This window comes from Sorex fumeus, unplaced genomic scaffold (assembly GCF_029834395.1).
Source record: "Sorex fumeus unplaced genomic scaffold, SorFum_2.1 ptg000130l, whole genome shotgun sequence".
NCBI lineage: Eukaryota > Metazoa > Chordata > Mammalia > Eulipotyphla > Soricidae > Sorex > Sorex fumeus.
In genome coordinates, this window is record NW_026606187.1 from 857,683 (window position 1) to 874,059 (window position 16,377).

Consider the following 16,377-nt stretch of genomic DNA (forward strand, 5'->3'; position numbering starts at 1 on the left):
CAGGGGTTATAGTAATCAAACTGGAGTCTTGCATGCGTGAAGTATGCTCCCCTGGCCCCTGTGCTGTTGTTTGGTTTCTAAGGTATGTCTGTGTGTTTTATGGCCTTTATGTTAGATATACCAACTGAAATATTTACTGGGTGAAATGACACTTGAAAATGGCTCACTAGTAAGAGAAGTGGGTTAGCCCTGTAGATGAAAGAGGGTTGACTGTGTGGTGGTAATTGATGTGAAACAGTTAATGGGAACTTGCTACACATTATGTTCTTACTCCTTTTGTAGGTGTTCGAAAATTTCATAAGGTAAAAGTGCTTGTCATAAATTTTTTTTAACTAGAAAAAGCTGAAAAATAAAAAGAGGCTAATTTATCCATAGCTCCCAAATCCAGAAGTAATTACCTTTGTACTTTTGATATACTTCAAAATAGAAGTGGGGAGGAGGGGATGAGAGCGACAGTATAGTGGGTAGGATGTTTGCCTTGCATGCAGCTGACCCGGGTTAGGTCCCTGGTACCCCAGATGGTCTCCTGAGCCCACCAAGAATAATCCCTGAGCACAGAGCCAGGAGTAAGCCCTGAGCACCACCTGGATTGGCCCCAAGAGAAAAGAAAACAGGGAGAATTTTTTCTTCTAGTATATTCTTAGATCCTGTCCTCCCCACTTCCACTCTGGTTTTTTGCATGTAAGAAGTATTTTCCCTGTACTTCGTTATTATATATCAGATATATAATATATATACATTATATATATTATATATCAGAAACCTTATTATACAACAGTAGATCCTCTTTTGGGGGAATTTGCCAACTTAAAACAATCGTTTTAAATGAGATTCTTTTTTTTTTAATTTTATTTTTATTTATTTATTTATTTATTTATTGAATCACCGTGGGAAAGGTTACAAAGCTTTCAGGTTTAGGTCTCAGTCATGCAAATATCAAACACATTTCCCTTTACCAATACTTATTTTTTACCATGAGGAACCCCAATAAAACCCCACCCCCCACCCCCCACCCCTCCCAGTCCCTGTGGGGCAGATGAATTCTAGTTAACACTCTATCTGCTTTGATTAGATTCATTGTTTCAATAAAAGATTCACCACTATTATTTAGAGTTTACCCCCCCCCCCAAATCAGACATGCTGAAAAAGCATTGTGAAGTGATTTGCTTTCTACAGCTGGGTTCAAGAATTAAATGTTGGTTTTGGATTTCTGCTATTTTACTTATTGACCCTAGAAGTATTTCTACTGAAAGTCAGATAGTTAAGAAATTGGTTTCTGTGCTCTGGAGTCATGGCCGTGCTGGAGAGCCGCTAGTGGGGGGCAACTGGTGGCCTCGGTAGGGCGTGAAGGGCAGACCGAAACGCCCCCTTTCCCATGAGGTTTTAGTCGCCCCCACTCCCCCGGCTCATACCTGCTGTCCACAAGGCTTCCATGCGGCCGCCATCTTTCTTTCCAGAGAGGAGAAGGCGACTGGGGCAACACCCTTTCCCCTCCGGACAGACATGATGGCCTGGATTAACGCATAGTCCTTTCACTTTTCTGCTCCAAGCTGCCAGGTTCTGCATTAAGTCCTTGTGCTTCTGGGGCCGTGGCTGTGCTGGAGAGCCGCTTGTGGGGGGCAACTGGTGACCTCGGTAGGGCGTGAAGGACGGACTGGAACGCCCCCCCTTCCCATGAGGTTTTAGTCGCCCCCACACCCCCGGCTCATACCTGCTGTCCACAAGGCTCCCATGTGGCCACCATCTTTCTTTCCAGAGGGAGGAGGGCGGAAGGGAGCAACACCCTTTCCCCTCTGGGCAGACATGATGGCCTGGATTAACGCATAGTCCTTTCACTTTTCTGCTCCAAGCTGCTGGGTTCTGCATTAAGTCCTTGTGCTTCTGGGGCTGTGGCCGTGCTGGAGAGCCGCTCGTGGGGGGCAACTGGTGACCTCGGTAGGGCGTGAAGGACGGACTGGAACGCCCCCCTTCCCATGAGGTTTTAGTCGCCCCCACACCCCCGGCTCATACCTGCTGTCCACAAGGCTCCCATGCGGCCGCCATCCTTCTTTCCAGAGAAGAGAGAGCGAATGCGGCAACACCCTTTCCCCTCTGGCAGACTTGATGGCCTGGATTAACGCATAGTCCTTTCACTTTTCTGCTCCAAGCTGCTGGGTTCTGCATTAAGTCCTTGTGCTTCTGGGGCTGTGGCCGTGCTGGAGAGCCGCTCGTGGGGGGCAACTGGTGACCTCGGTAGGGCGTGAAGGACGGACTGGAACACCCCCCTACCCATGAGGTTTTAGTCGCCCCCACACCCCCGGCTCATGCCTGCTGTCCACAAGGCTCCCATGTGGCCGCCATCTTTCTTTCCAGAGAGGAGAGGGCGAATGTTAAATGAGATTCTTTAAAGAAAAATTAGTTATGAAAGATTTTTTTATGTCTAACAGTTGCATCTTTTGATTTGAGGACTGTGCTTGATTTTGCTGTATTTAGCAGCTGATATTCCTTCACATCTCTCAGACTTGTTTGAATATTAACTGAGGAAATGGTTTCTATAAAAAGCAAAGTATGAATGTGCTTTAGGAATGGAGGAAATAATTCCAATGAGGACATATGTTGGTTGGTTACCAGTGTTAAAAATGTACTTATCCAGATTATTTCAGAGGGAGCAGTGGTAGTTTCATTCCTCTTTTGTTTCCTGGTCATTGTTAATTTCACCTGGCTTGTTTGCTAGTCACATTTCCTCCTGAAAAGTGAGCCTACAAATCTTCTCTGGGAGGATGGTCCTCACCATCCTCAAGGCAGTTCATCACCTGGTACTTGCATATGCACCCACTGAGTGGTCACAGACCTGGCACAGCAGCAGTAAATAGTGAAGATGGTGTTGCCCTTTTCCTTTGCTCAGGGCCCTAGACAACCTGATGACCCTCTGCCGTCTGCCCAGCCATTGGATTTCCCATTTGCCTGGCTTTGGCTTTCTTATCAATAAGAATACCCCCTGTGGACTCTTAAGAAGCATCACACTGAAAGTTGGACTTCAACTTCTTTATTTTTCCTGTCACTTTTCACACTCTATATTTATTCAAGTGTGTTTCCCCAAAAGTTTTCAAATCCGAGCTTTGAAAGCTTGTCAGCCACTGCTCTGGGTTCTAAAAGACCCCGGCATGGTGCACTAGAGATGATGTAGAAGCAATTAACTAGGAACACCGGTTACTGGTGATACTGTGATGATTTGAACTCAGTCATGAAAATGTGATTAAAAGCATTTCAGCTGCTAAAATATATCTGAAAGAAAGTTGGGGTGCTTTCGGAATCATGTTTGAGACAGCTTCAGTAGCAATTGATCTTGCAGGAAGTAATCAAGAATGTTTTCTTGGTGTCTTCAATGGAAAACGTAGGTGTGGTTAAGTCGAAGAGGCAGCGCTTAGTTCCTGTCCTGTGGTTTAAAGGGTTTGCATCATTCATCACAACAAAGTGGTTGGCAACGTAGGCTACGAATTTAGAAGCACAAATGTACATGGATTTATTTTTGGTTCTAGAAGTTTGGAAATTGAAGCTCTGCATGTTCTTTGCTTAGTGAGAATGTTCAAGAGCTTGTTGATCAGAGCTGGTAGGATGGTAGAGAACTTGAGTCTCAGTGCCAATTGTTCTTTTGTAACATACCCTGCTGAACAGAATCGCTGATGAGCTCATCGTCCCAGTTTGCCACTTTGAGGGGGTGAAGGACCTGGATTTCAGCCTCCTTTTCCATATTTGTATTTTGTGCCCACCTCACATGTCTTCAGGAAAATGAAATGACCCAGGCAGCGGGTGCTTAGTAAACAAGTTCTGGCTTTCTTCCTTTTTTCTCTTTCCCTCATTTCTCTTTGTTCTTGCCCATCAAAAGGGTCCATCTGTGTAGAAACTTATTTTTCACGGTAAGATGAGGAAGCCTAGTTGAGTTAAGCAACCCAGAGTCATTGAGTCACGTCCTGTGAGCTCCTTTGTTGGGAGGATTCTGGCAAGTGCTGGCCACTGACTGGCATAGGGGTTCCAGTGACATTCACTGGTCCGTAAACATGTGGGTAAGCGTGAGAAACATCGCTGGGAGGGAGTTTCTGTGCTTAATAAAGAGGAAGTGCCTGTTGACACATGGCATTTTGATACAGTCAAAAAAAGTGTTAACTAAGTTCATATCAGGACTCCGATTGCTTCCTGGCTCTTTCTCTAATACTCTGAGAAGTTCACGCAGTTGGCTGACAGAGAGCAAATGGGTTCTTTGATTTGGGGGCCACACCAGTGGCTGTCAGAAGCTGCTCGCTGCTTTATATGTTAGACAGTCCATGTTAGACGCAGCAGTGCCCCAAATGGAAACCAGGCCTCCTGTATGCGTGCTCTCAGCTTGTGCGTGCTCTCTCACCCTTGTTTGTTTTACTGAGTTGAAAAGCTGTCCAGCAATATGCTACAGTCCTTCGTCGTTTTCTGACTTGGGATTTTGTCATGTTTCTGCTAATTTGTTCTTCCTCATATCATCATGCGTTTATAGGGCGCCCGTGTTGCTTACATGCTGAACCTTCAGTTAGGAGGTCTGTAGGTTTAACCCCTGTTACATATTTTAGCACTTAATGCTGTAAGTTTGCTTTTAAGTACTGCTTTCTCTTAATCAGCACATTTAAATTCCTTGTATTTTCCTTGTCATTCAGTTTAAAATGCATTATATTTTGTTTTGGGGCCATACCTGACTGTGCTTAGGGCTTACTCCTGGCTCTGCTTAGGGATCACGCCTGGAGGGACTCAGGGGACCGTATGGGGTGCTGGGTATCAAACCCAGGTCAGCCCTGGGCAAGGCAGATGTCTTCTCTGCTGCCATCATTCTGGTCCCTCGAAATATTGGCATACTGGGTGGGGTTCAATCTTGAACATAGGAATTTTGAGGAGGCAATTAAGTTTGTAACACCTATCTGAAGAACCATGTGGAAACAAGCCATTATTGCTGTGGTGAAAGTCTTTGATGATTCCAGCATCTATTCATCTTGAGGTAGACATATATTGATGGTTTTTTCTTTCGAGAAGTGGTTGGAGTCTCTTCATTCTTTATGGACTGACTTTAAAAAATATTCTTTTGGGTCACACCCAGTGATGCTGAGAATAACCTGGCTCTGCACTCAGGAGTTAATCCTGGTGGTGCTTGGGGACCCTTTGGGACTCCAGGGATTGAACTCAGGTTGGCCATGTGCAAAGCAAACGCCTTACTATCAATGCAGCCCCACTTTAAAAAAATTTTTAAATCTGTTTATTCTGGAGCTGGAGAGATAGTATAGCAGTTAAGACTTGTATACAGCTCAGAGAAAGCTGTATATGCCTCTCCCAAAAAGCAACCAAAAATATGTTTATTCTGCTAGTTATAGACGTGGCTTTTACCTCCCCAGTCATGTCTGGCTAGGGTTGGATACTGAGCTGACAGGCTCCACCATGATGTAGACTGCACTAGGAGAAGGAAGAGAGGTTGGGGCAGGCACTTGCCCAGAAGCCCCACCTTGTGCCTTCTTTTGGTTGTCTTTGGGAAATGTAGTCTGTCTGTTGCCCTCAGTGCTTGCTATTGTGAAGAATAGGTATTGGGCAAGTTCTCACCCTGCTCATACGTTCTCCTCACTCTCACCAGACACTTTTGGAAGCCAGTTTTCTAAGTGAATGCTTGTTTCCTGGTTGAGTTTATTATTATAAGCCCAACTGATAGTACTCACTCCTAACTTCCTACCTTCCTTTTTTTCATCCGTCTATCCACCATTATGAGATGAATGGTTATCAAGTTGTTTATGGCTGGGTTTCAGTCATAGTGTTATATAGTCTTACAGTGTTCCAATACCCGTCTTTCCACCAGTGTACATTTCCTACCACCAGTGTCCCCAGTTACCCTCCTGCTCCCTTCGCCCTGTCCCCCCTTTGCCTCCATGGCAGGCATTTTTCTTCTTTCTCTTGCTCTCCTTTTTGCAGTACAGGTACTGAGAGGTTATCATGTTTGTAACTTTACCTACTTTCAACGTGCAGTTCATACCCAAGAGTGATCATTTTCAACTATCATTGTCATAGTGGTAGGACTTTTTTAAAAATAGCTTTTTGTAACCAGAATTGCTGACTGCCAGTAAGGATTCCGGGTTTAATTTAGCATTATCATTTGCATACAGTCTTTAATTTCCCTTTTTATCAGCAGAACAATTTATAGATTTCATCTCTTCCTAGTCTGAAGTGGATGTTCTTTTCTAGTAAGATTGTATTTTGAACAATAGCAATGTGTGTATGAAACTTCTATACCTTTAGGAATTTATGTCTTGAATAAATGGCAAACAGAAAGTCTAGGCTTAAGTGTTTGGTCTACCTTTCTTTGAAGATTACTGAAGTGGGTTATTAGCTCTGTTGGCAGTTTTCCCCACAAATGTTGCTTATTTTATTAGCAATAGCTTCTGCCAATGTTCTGTTCTGGGCCATGCCCAGTGGCCAGTCTAGTCTGGGTTGTTAGGTCATTTGCAGGCACCAAGAGACTTACTGTTTGGGGATGGGGTGGCATTGTCATTGTCTCTAGTAGCTCTAAACTCTGACATGGGACATTTACGGGGATTTTGATAATTGATTTATTTTTTTAAAAAATAGGAATTTCACCTAGTGGTGCTGGGGTGAAATGCTCTACCCAGCGATGTGAGTCTGGTGCCTCACTTTGTGGTGCTTGGGAGCCACCAGGCCACACTTGGTGGTGCCGTGGCAGGGAGGAGTGTGGCATCAGGCCCTTGGCCGTGCTAGATGTGGCCTGTAACTGAGCCGTATTTATGGCTCCTTGAATACTTCACAGATTGTCTGTTCATAGTCCTCCCACCTTGGGCATCACTCTCAAGACAAGGTGGACTGTTCTTGGTCTTGGCATTTTTGTTTTTATTTTTGTTTTGGGGCCACACTCATGGTGCTCGGGGCTCACTCCTGGCTCTGCACTCAGGAATCACTCCTGGCGGGGCTCGGGGATCAGGCGAGGATCAGTCACATGCAAGTCAGGTCCCCTACCCACTGTAATCTCTTTCTGGCCCCTCGGTGACTTAGTAACCTTTTATCTTGGATTATCTTGTTCTTGGAGGATTCATTTACATTAGCTTAAGTGGTTTATTAAGAGACCTGTCAGGGAACAGACTCCACAATTACTATTTTACGAATTCAGTGTAGGAAATTGGTGAAAAAGATTTTAGATGACTTTCTGAGTCGTAATCCTTGTAGGAAGCAGCCCCTCCCCCCCCTCCCCCCCAGGGTGAGGGTTTGAAAGAAAGCAGTTGAGTTATTAAAATACAGAGGATGTGAGGGTGGCATGTTCATGTGTGCTGTGTGGCCAGGGTTCAGATCTCTGAGGAGAGGACATCAACCACCTCAGGAGAGGTGCCCCAGGGAGCGCAGGAGCCTGGCCCACTACTGGCAGAGCCTGGAACTGGCATTGGTGAACTGTGTGAGGGTGCACTTCTGGGACAGCAAGCCCACAGGGAAGAATTGAGCCCGCCCCCCTGCCCCAGTGTTCCTCCAGGGCCCTGGCCAGAGCCTGATGGGCAGGGAGAGAGGTGCTCTGAGTGGTCTCAGGCGTGCATCAGCCATAGTGACGGAGGTTGGCATTGAGTGAGCTGCGTATATGGTATGGATAGTTTATTCTTAGAACTGTTTTAGAACTAGATGATCTGTCCTTGGGAGTTAGTGATGCTTTGGCCCTGGTGACATTACCATGGCATATATAACTTGGAGATGTTGAATTAAGTTTTTTCCTTTTTTTTGGATGGTGGGAGTTTTGAGCTGCATTTGACTATCCTCAGGGCTGATTCCTGGCAGTGCTTGGGGGAACCACACACAGTGTCAGATGTTGAACCAAGTTTGACCGCATGGAAGAACAGGTTCCTCCATCCCTATACTATCTCTTCAGCCACTGAGTTGGGTTACTATCACAGGGGAGAAATTGCCAGGCTCTGGTGTTCCTTTGAGAAATCATTAGAAAGAGAGCAAAAGGACCAGGGCTTTCCCTAGGCCTTTTCTGCGTCTTCTTTTTAGGTTTTTAAGTCTCCTTAAAGTTCACTAAGGATTCAGTTTGGAGAGTGACTTCTAAAACCTGCAGTAAGTTCATTGTATGTAGAGAAAACATCGCAGGTGGATGGTTGGGCGCCCTGGGCAGTCAAATTATGCTAACTGTAGTTTCCTTATCTGGAGTATACTGATATTGATATTGCCGCCTATTCTTTTTTTTTTTTTTTTGCTTTTTGGGTCACATCCAGTGATGCACAGGGGTTACTCCTGGCTCTTTGCTCAGGGGAACACACGGGACACTGGGAATCGAACCTGGGTCAGCCGCGTGCCAGGCAAACGCCCTCCCTGCTGTGCTATCGCTCTATCCCCACCACCTATTCTCTTAATTGTTACAAAAGATCAAGTCATTGAGTTAGCAATTATTTTTGTTTTGTTTTGGGTCACGTGCGGCAGTGCTCTGGGGCTACTCCTACTCAGGGGACCATGGGGTGCCAGTGTCCGAACCCTGGGCTCTCCTGTGTGCCCAGCCCTTTGGGCTGTCTCCTTGGCCCCTTTAGGTGGTATTTATTTAATAGTTCCTGTTATTCTCCTGGCAACCAACTGAGAAAATAACTACAAAGTAATGTAATAATATGTACATGTTGTGTATGTGTGTGTGTGTGTATAAATATATAAAGGCAAAAGAATTAAAATGGTATACTAAACAATAATCTGTTTCACCTAAAAGAATATGAGGAATTGAGGACAAGAGAGATGACATACAAAATGACAGAAATAAGTCCTTATCAGTAATTAAATGTAATTAGGGTCTAAGTTTTCCAGTTGAAAAGCAGAGATCCGGTAGAATGGATTAAAAACAACTACATGTAATACTGGCCAAAAGAAATGTAACTGAATTCAATATTAGAAGTCGAACAGCTGGAGGTCTGAGAGATAGTACAGGGTTTCAGGCATATGCTTTGCCTGTGGCCAGCCCCATCACTGCATATGGGCCTCTGTGTTCCTTACCTCTGCCCACTCCCCAGCACCCCCAAATCAGAAAACTTCTCTGGGCAGGGGTGGTTGAAAGTGTCAAGAATGTTCCATATCTTGTCCTATAGGGTAAAAGAACAGAAACCAAACTCAGAACTCCTTATTTGCGGTTAATATCAATAGTAGTGTGACTCGGGATCAGCCTGTGAGGGTCTTAATTGATCACAGTGGTGCCCATTAGTCTACAGCCCACGCTTCTTAAAAGCGTGTTTCCCTGTTCTCTTTTTCTGTGAAAACTGCGTTTTGTCACCTTGCGGGCAGGATGGTTACTTGAGGGACATGAGTTCGTCATCTTGCGACTTGCTGGCTTGTTGCCAGCAAAGCTCTTTCTCTGCCTGTCACCATGTCTCTTGAGTGATGAATGGCCCCTAAGTGACATGGAATTGGACCTACATGGTTACATTTGTCCCAAAGAGACTCAGGGCAGTGACACAGGCTGAAGGATGTAAAAAGATCATCTGTGTGAACTGTAATCAAGAGAGAACCAGGGTAGTGATATCTCAGAGACCGGAGACCGGGGACTCTTATACAGTGATAAAATAAAGGTGCCTGGGACAGAGTTAAGAATCACTTGTGCAGCTGTTGCTGTCTCTTATACACATTGTGCCAGTTGTTGAAATGCTTCTGTGGTAATTCCTCATGGGTACATTACCCTGATGGTGCAGGGTAGCCTTTCAAGAGGCTAAAAGCCTGCTTTCACTTGGTGTCGAATTTCTCCCTGCTGTACAGGTACGAAGATGCCTTGGTCCTCTTGCTCACGGAGGTATTGAATCGAATCCAGTTCAGATACAACCAGGCCCAGTTGGAGGAGTTGGATGATGAAACTCTGGATGATGATGTAAGGAGCACGGGTTTTTTTTTTACTTTTAAAATTTCATTTGATTTTTAGCCACACTTGGCAGTGCTCAGAGGTGGCTTGAGTGGCACTCAGGGGGTCCACCCAGCGGTGCCAAGAATTGAACCTGGGCCTCTTGCATGCAAATACGCTCTCATCTCAATCATGCTGTCTCTAGCCCGGGGGTACCTGTTAATCTTTGTCATGTTGTGGTCTGAATCCAAATAGAGACTGGCAATCTATAAGCCTCCTTTTTTTTTTTTTTTTTTAAATTAGTGAAACACCATGAGGTACAGTTGTAGACTTAGAAACTTTTGTGCTTGGGTTTCAGTTATACAATGATTGAGTACCCATCCTTCCACCAGTGCCCATTCTTCACCACCACTGATCCCAGTAGTCCTCCCACCCCCCCAACCAAACCCCTCCCCACCGCACCCCACCTCTGTGGCAGGGCATTCCCTTTTGCTCACTCTTTCCTTTAGGATCTTATAATTTGCAAAAGAGGTATTGAGTGCGTAAGCCTCTCTTCTGAGGTCATATTTAAACCAGCATTGTCTTATAATTGGAGCTTTCATTTGAAATTTGTTTCTGGGTTTATTAGCTGCTTGTTTTTTTTTTTTAAGATCTTATAGATGTATTTATCTACATGGCCTAGGGTTTAAGTCAAGAAATCATGTGTTCAGGAAAAGTAGTATGAACGTCCGGAAAAATCTCCTTAAGGACACAAATCTGCCATGCACTTTAAAGTTCTCAAGTCATGGGGCTGGAGCAATGCTGCAGTGGGGATTGGCGCTTGCCTTGTGCATGGCCAACCTGGATTCGATCCCAAGCCCACCAGAAGTGATCCCTGAGTGCAGAGCCAAGAGTAACTCCTGAACACCATCAGGTGTGGCTCCAAAACAGATCGAATAGATAAAATCCTCAAGTCATTTATAGGACTCTCCAAATAATAGGGACTATGGTGTGGTTCTGGACTTGAGGGTATCTGTGTTTGGATTAGAAAGTGCTCTGTACTTGGAACAGGATGGCCTGGGCTTAACTCTCGGTGACCCTGTGCACCAAGGAGGTGAATATCCAGACATTACATTTCTCTGTTTTAATTTTCTCATCTCCCAAATGGGGGATGATATGTCTGACCTTGTTTGGAAGGACTGTCTGGTGCATGGGAGGTATTTAGTAAACCTGGGCTTCACCTCCTGTTAACTGCATTGGCGTCTCATATCTTAGCTTGCCGGGGTAAGAATCACTGGGACGGTTTGTTGGACACACTGACTCAGGAGGTAGGGGAGGGGCCACAAGAACTGCGTCACCGACAGGCCCTCAGTGCCATCCCAGTGACTGTAAAAGCTGTACCTGTACCTGGTAGTTGGCTTTCTGGGAAGGAGATGAGTGACCTAGCTGCCTGGGTCACGTAAAGGGGACCTCCATTTTACAGAACCTTTTTAGGGAGTTGTAGTGGTGCTCGAGGGTCACTCCTGACGGGGCTCGGTACCAAATTGTGTTAGGGACTGAACCTAGGAGTCTCACATGTATAGGAACGTCCTCGGGCCCCTTGGGTCCACCTTTCAGAGACCACACACGGGGCCTTTTTAATCACTGCTTTCCTTTGACCAATAGAGGGAAAGTAGGCTGTTCTGTGTGGCTCACTCTGCTGTTTGAGGAAATAGTGTTGTTATCATTGCTTTTTGAAATTTATGGTCTTTCTAGATTTTGTAATTCGGGGTGTGGGGCCACACTCAGGGCTTATTCGGCTCTCTGTGCTCAGTGGACCATATGCAGGGCTGGGGATGGAGCTGGGTCAGCCACAAGCAAGGTGAGCGCCCCTGCCTACTGTACCGTCTCTCCAGCCCACAAGGAAAGAGGTGGTTTTTTGTTGTTTTGTTTTTTGGTAATAAAGTGAATTAGCTGTATTTAAATATTATACCTTTGCCCTTTTAAAGAAGCAGGTAATCTGGTTTCTTGGTTTTTCACTCCTTTAAAGTTTTGTGTCTGTGAGTGGCTCTGGCAGGGAAGGTGACCAGCATGCTGACCCTTCTGTGTTCCCCCCGCAGCAGCAGACAGAGTGGCAGCGGTACTTACGGCAGAGTTTGGAAGTAGTGGCCAAAGTGATGGAGCTCCTTCCCACACATGCCTTCTCGACACTGGTAACTGATCTCGGGAGGGGAACGAAGACCCTGCTTAGTTGCATGTCGCATGAGTAGTAAGGCTTTCTGGCTCTCATTATATAATATATGTATATGTGTAGCAATAATTATCACACTTAACCCTTACATTTAACACATGTTAACCTTTTCCCCAAATATTTAAAATTAGCTTTCGAAAGCCCTGTTTCTCTTTTCTAAACTCTTGGATATAATATGAACTTTCCATGCCGTCTTCAGTAACTTGAAAGAGGCCAGGCCAAGTAGAGTTTATTTCTAAATATATTGCTCAGTAGCTAGCCTTTGTAAGACTCACTTTCATCAACTTGCTGCTCTCTGCCCACACTGTTTATGTGCTAGTCAGGGGGGGCTGATTTACTCACCAAAGGGGGCTTGTTATTTGAGGAGAGACTGTTAAGTCTGTCTCTTCTCCAAAGGCCAGGTAATTTATTGGAATCAACTTTGCATTGTACAGCCCAGCTCTGTCTTGTGATCTCTTATGAAAAGTGCCATTTTTGCCATCTGCCATTCTTAGGAACCTGTCACCTTAAAGTCTGAATTACGTTTTATATTAATGGTGAGCTAATACAGACATAAGTAAGGACGCCGACTAACTTGGCCTGTCTTTTCCCTTTGCTGTGCACTTTAATAAGGCGCCTCTGCTATCTCGCAAGGGTAGTGTTTTTCCTTGGATTTGAAGAGACGGGCTTGTCTCAGAGCTCTAGAAGGTGTTAATTTTTGGGGGACTTGTCCTCTTTATAAACCCAGTCTTTGTACCCACTATCTGTTGCTTTCTTTAGGAAAACGGGCATCATACCGATAGGCAGTTTTCTTTCTTATTCTGAATATTAGTTGGTTTCTACTGTGGACATTGCTGGGTGCAGAGTGGGGAATCCGTGAAGGGAACCGCCTCATCCTAGCTGTAGGGAAGGTTCCCAGGGCAAGTTCCTGATCCTTTCCCTCTCACCCAGAGGGCCTTGTCATGTTTTAATGATAAGATGATATAAAACTCATATTTATGGTTTTTTTTTATTTTTATCTGTTTCTTTGTTTTCAGTTCCCAGTTCTTCAGGACAATTTAGAAGTTTACCTGGGTTTACAGCAGTTTGTAGTTACTTCAGGGTCAGGTAAACTGGTTTTTATTTTCTAATTTTAATGTTAAGATTAAAATGAACATTTGATTATTATCCCCCTCCTTTTTTATTTTTATTTTTGCTGTAAAAACATGATTTCTCTATTGCCACTGCCCCACTGCTGCATTTCTCTTCACTTCTGAACAGGGAAAGTTAGAAAAGAATTACCTGGAAGAGGCTGAGGGGGCAGCTCAGCCCGAGGCTCACAGTGTGTTCCAACGAGGGTTTTCTTTTCTTCTTTTTTAATATTTGAAAGTTGATTTAAACACTGTGATTTACAGAGTTGCTTCAGTGTTTATTCAGTGTTCCTACACCAGTCCCATCACCAGTGTGACCTTCCCTCCGCCAGTGTTCCAGTTTCCCACCCACTTCCCAAGTCTGCCCTCATTGCAGGCACAAAATAATTGACTTTATCTTTCTTGTTACAACATATATCTCATAAACGGTGTTATTGAAGTCATTGTCTGAGGATGTCCTGAGCTAGTTGAGCCTTCTGTGTTACTTTCATCGTATATTGAGCTGGTGGGCTTCTACACAACTTTCCCATCTCATTTGCTGTGCTCCTACTGGGCTGTCAGTACAGTGAAATTAGGAGGTGTTGCATGACCACGTATGCAGCCGTGGGCTCCATGGAACTGGAAGGATTCAGTGACTTGGCTTCTCTTCAGGATCAGTCTCGGACCTGTGGAGCTGGGCCATTTGTGTGCTGGAGGGTGGGGTAGGGGTGGGGGTTTTTAAGCTGGGGTGCTGGGCCTCTCAGGAGGGCACTGACTGGACCTGCCCCCATTCTGAGAAGGCTCCATAGTTGTCAGACCGGAGACCGGACTAACCTGGGACAGTTAGACCGGGCTAACCTGGGACAATTCAGTGACGGCAAAATCAGTCCCCAAGAAGGGTTTCCTGTGTGTGGGAGAGGGCCATTTTGGAGCAGTGAGGTAGGACCTCCTGAAAACCCTCACATTTAGACAAGGCCTGGCTTAGGGGGACAGGCCCTGGCCTTTCCTTTGATGTGTCCTTTGAATCAGAAGGAAATAGGAGCAGCTCCAGACCAGACGATATCATGAGTGTGTGTGTGTGTATGTGTGTGTGTGTGTTTGGTGTATTCTTAGGACACATCTCGTGGTGCTCAGGGCTTACTCCTGCCTCTGAATTTAGGGGTCACTCCGTTGGCGGGGAGGAACTATATGGGGTGCTGGGGATCAAGCCTAGGCAGACTGCATGCAAGGAAAGCACCTTCCCTGCCGTAGCATCTCTCTGGCCCCTCTTTTTGGAGGGGAGTGCATGCCTGGTGGTGCTTAGGGGCTAGTCCTGGCTCTGTGCTCAGAAATGACCCCGAGCTGTGCTCCGGGATCATGTGTGGTGCCGGATTCAGACCAGAGCCATAGCAGAGGAGCCATTTGCAAGGCAAGAGCCTTTGCTTCCTGCATTGTCCCTGTGTCCCCTCCCTCTGCTGTTCAGCCCCAGGCATCGCATCTATCGTCTTTCACACTGCCCTTACACAGTTTTTTTTCTGAGGGGATTGTGAGCCCAGCCAGCTTGCGGCCTCACGGCCTCACATTGGGGAGCTCGGAGATGCAGCCAGTCTCTTGGATGAGCTCATTATTCGTGGAAGGACCTCTGAGGGAGGTTCTGCTGACTCTGCCTTCTTGGTGCACATGACAACATGTTTCCGTGACTATCTTCACTTCCAAATAATCCAGTGGGCCCCAGGAGGCTGATGGAACTTGGCATGGTCCAAGTACAGGCCTCGATTTTGTACAGAGAATAAGGAAAACTTAAAACAGGACTTTAGAGAGCAGATACACCTGTGAAATACACCACGGGTGCTACTGAAAATTCACTTGCCTTTCTACGCGTTCTACAGATGTTACCAAAACTCTCCGGATAAGTCATGGAAGTATCCCGATCTTTAAGATATTATGCTTACGTTTTTGTTTGTTTTTCTTTTTTAAAATCAAGCATATCTTTCCTTTTCCGAAGATTAGCCCCTAGGTTTCCTTTTTAATGCTGTAGCTGATATTTTCATTTTTTAACAACGTGTCAACTTTATGCTCTGGGAATACAAAATTACTACACCCCTAGTACTATTACTGCATCTCCCCCTCCCCCATCCCCCCCCCCCCCCGGCCCCCTTTATACTTAAGTCACATCTACCCCGTACCCGCTGTTGGAAACTTCAGTGTAGGTGGCTTTTTTATGTTTCCTGGAGCCTGTTTTTAAGGGTGACATTTTCAGTGATTCTTAATTTCTTTTTCTTGGAGAGATAGCTGCCATTCGGGTCTTCCCGTTCCAGGAGGGTGGCAGGTGTGTTTCTCATGTGGGAAATGCCATCAGCTATTCTTGGTGGCACTTCAGTGTGCCTGGTTCTTCCAGATCGTTCTTCGAGCTCATCCGCAGTGTGTAACCTCGAGGCCAGAGAAAGGCTTGTTTCCTGTTGTAGAACAAGCTTTCTAATCTGCGAGGAAGCGTCCCCATCCCTTGTTGACTCAAAAGCCAAGTTTCGAATGCAGTGGCTGTTAAAATGGAAACTCTGAGGACATTCTCTTCCCCGGCTCCCGTGACCACTTAGCCCCTTGAGTAACCTCCGTGCTCTGTGAGTCAGCCTCGCTGCCTGCAGGCAGAAGCCACTTAGCTTTCCCCTGGCAGTTGCGGCAGCTTCCTTTCACGGGCTTTGGCCTTCCCCGGCCCTGATGGGTTGGGTCCCTGCTGGAGTCCGTCTCCATCGCGATTCTCGTCCTCTTTGGTTTGGGGACTGTTGGTAATGGTAAAAGCGACATGGTTGTCACCCAGCCAAAAGTGCTGTGACTGGCTTTATTATTGTATACAAGCCCTGTGGGGTCTGCCCGCGACCCACCATTCGTTCTCCTGCTGCCTCTCTGTCGGCTTCCATTTACTCAGCCAGTCAGATCTGGGGCAGGGGCCACATGCTGCTCTGTCAAGTAGCAGAAAACTGGATGGATCTGAACAGCCTCTTCGGGGAACCTTAGCCTTGCCCCTTCAAGGTCAGGTGCTGCCATGCATGGTTTGGCGATGGTGGGAATAGGGCTCTAGGCTAGGGAGCAGGGCAGAGACCTTAATACGGGGGTTATTGCCTGTTTGTGTTTATCCTTCGGACAGCAGGGAAGGCTCAGTTGGAATGATGGTATGTCTGTGTGAAGCGTGTGCTGCTGCAGTTTCAGGGTAGAAACAATCCAGTATCAGCAGTTTCATACTCAGACAGAAAGGTCTAAGACCCACA

General features: G+C 45.9%; 1 protein-coding gene across 3 annotated transcripts in view; it reads left to right on the plus strand.

The window, feature by feature from the left end:
- Window positions 1–16,377, plus strand: part of XPO6 (exportin 6) — a 113,952-nt gene that overhangs the window by 70,902 nt on the left and 26,673 nt on the right. For 2 of the 3 annotated variants that reach the window (XM_056138828.1, XM_056138827.1), the window contains 3 exons: window positions 9,760–9,868; window positions 11,917–12,009; window positions 13,064–13,133. In XM_056138828.1, the coding sequence (XP_055994803.1) occupies window positions 9,760–9,868; window positions 11,917–12,009; window positions 13,064–13,133 (272 nt within the window). The remainder of the gene's footprint in view (window positions 1–9,759; window positions 9,869–11,916; window positions 12,010–13,063; window positions 13,134–16,377) is intronic. The other variant, XM_056138829.1, reaches the window with a different exon arrangement.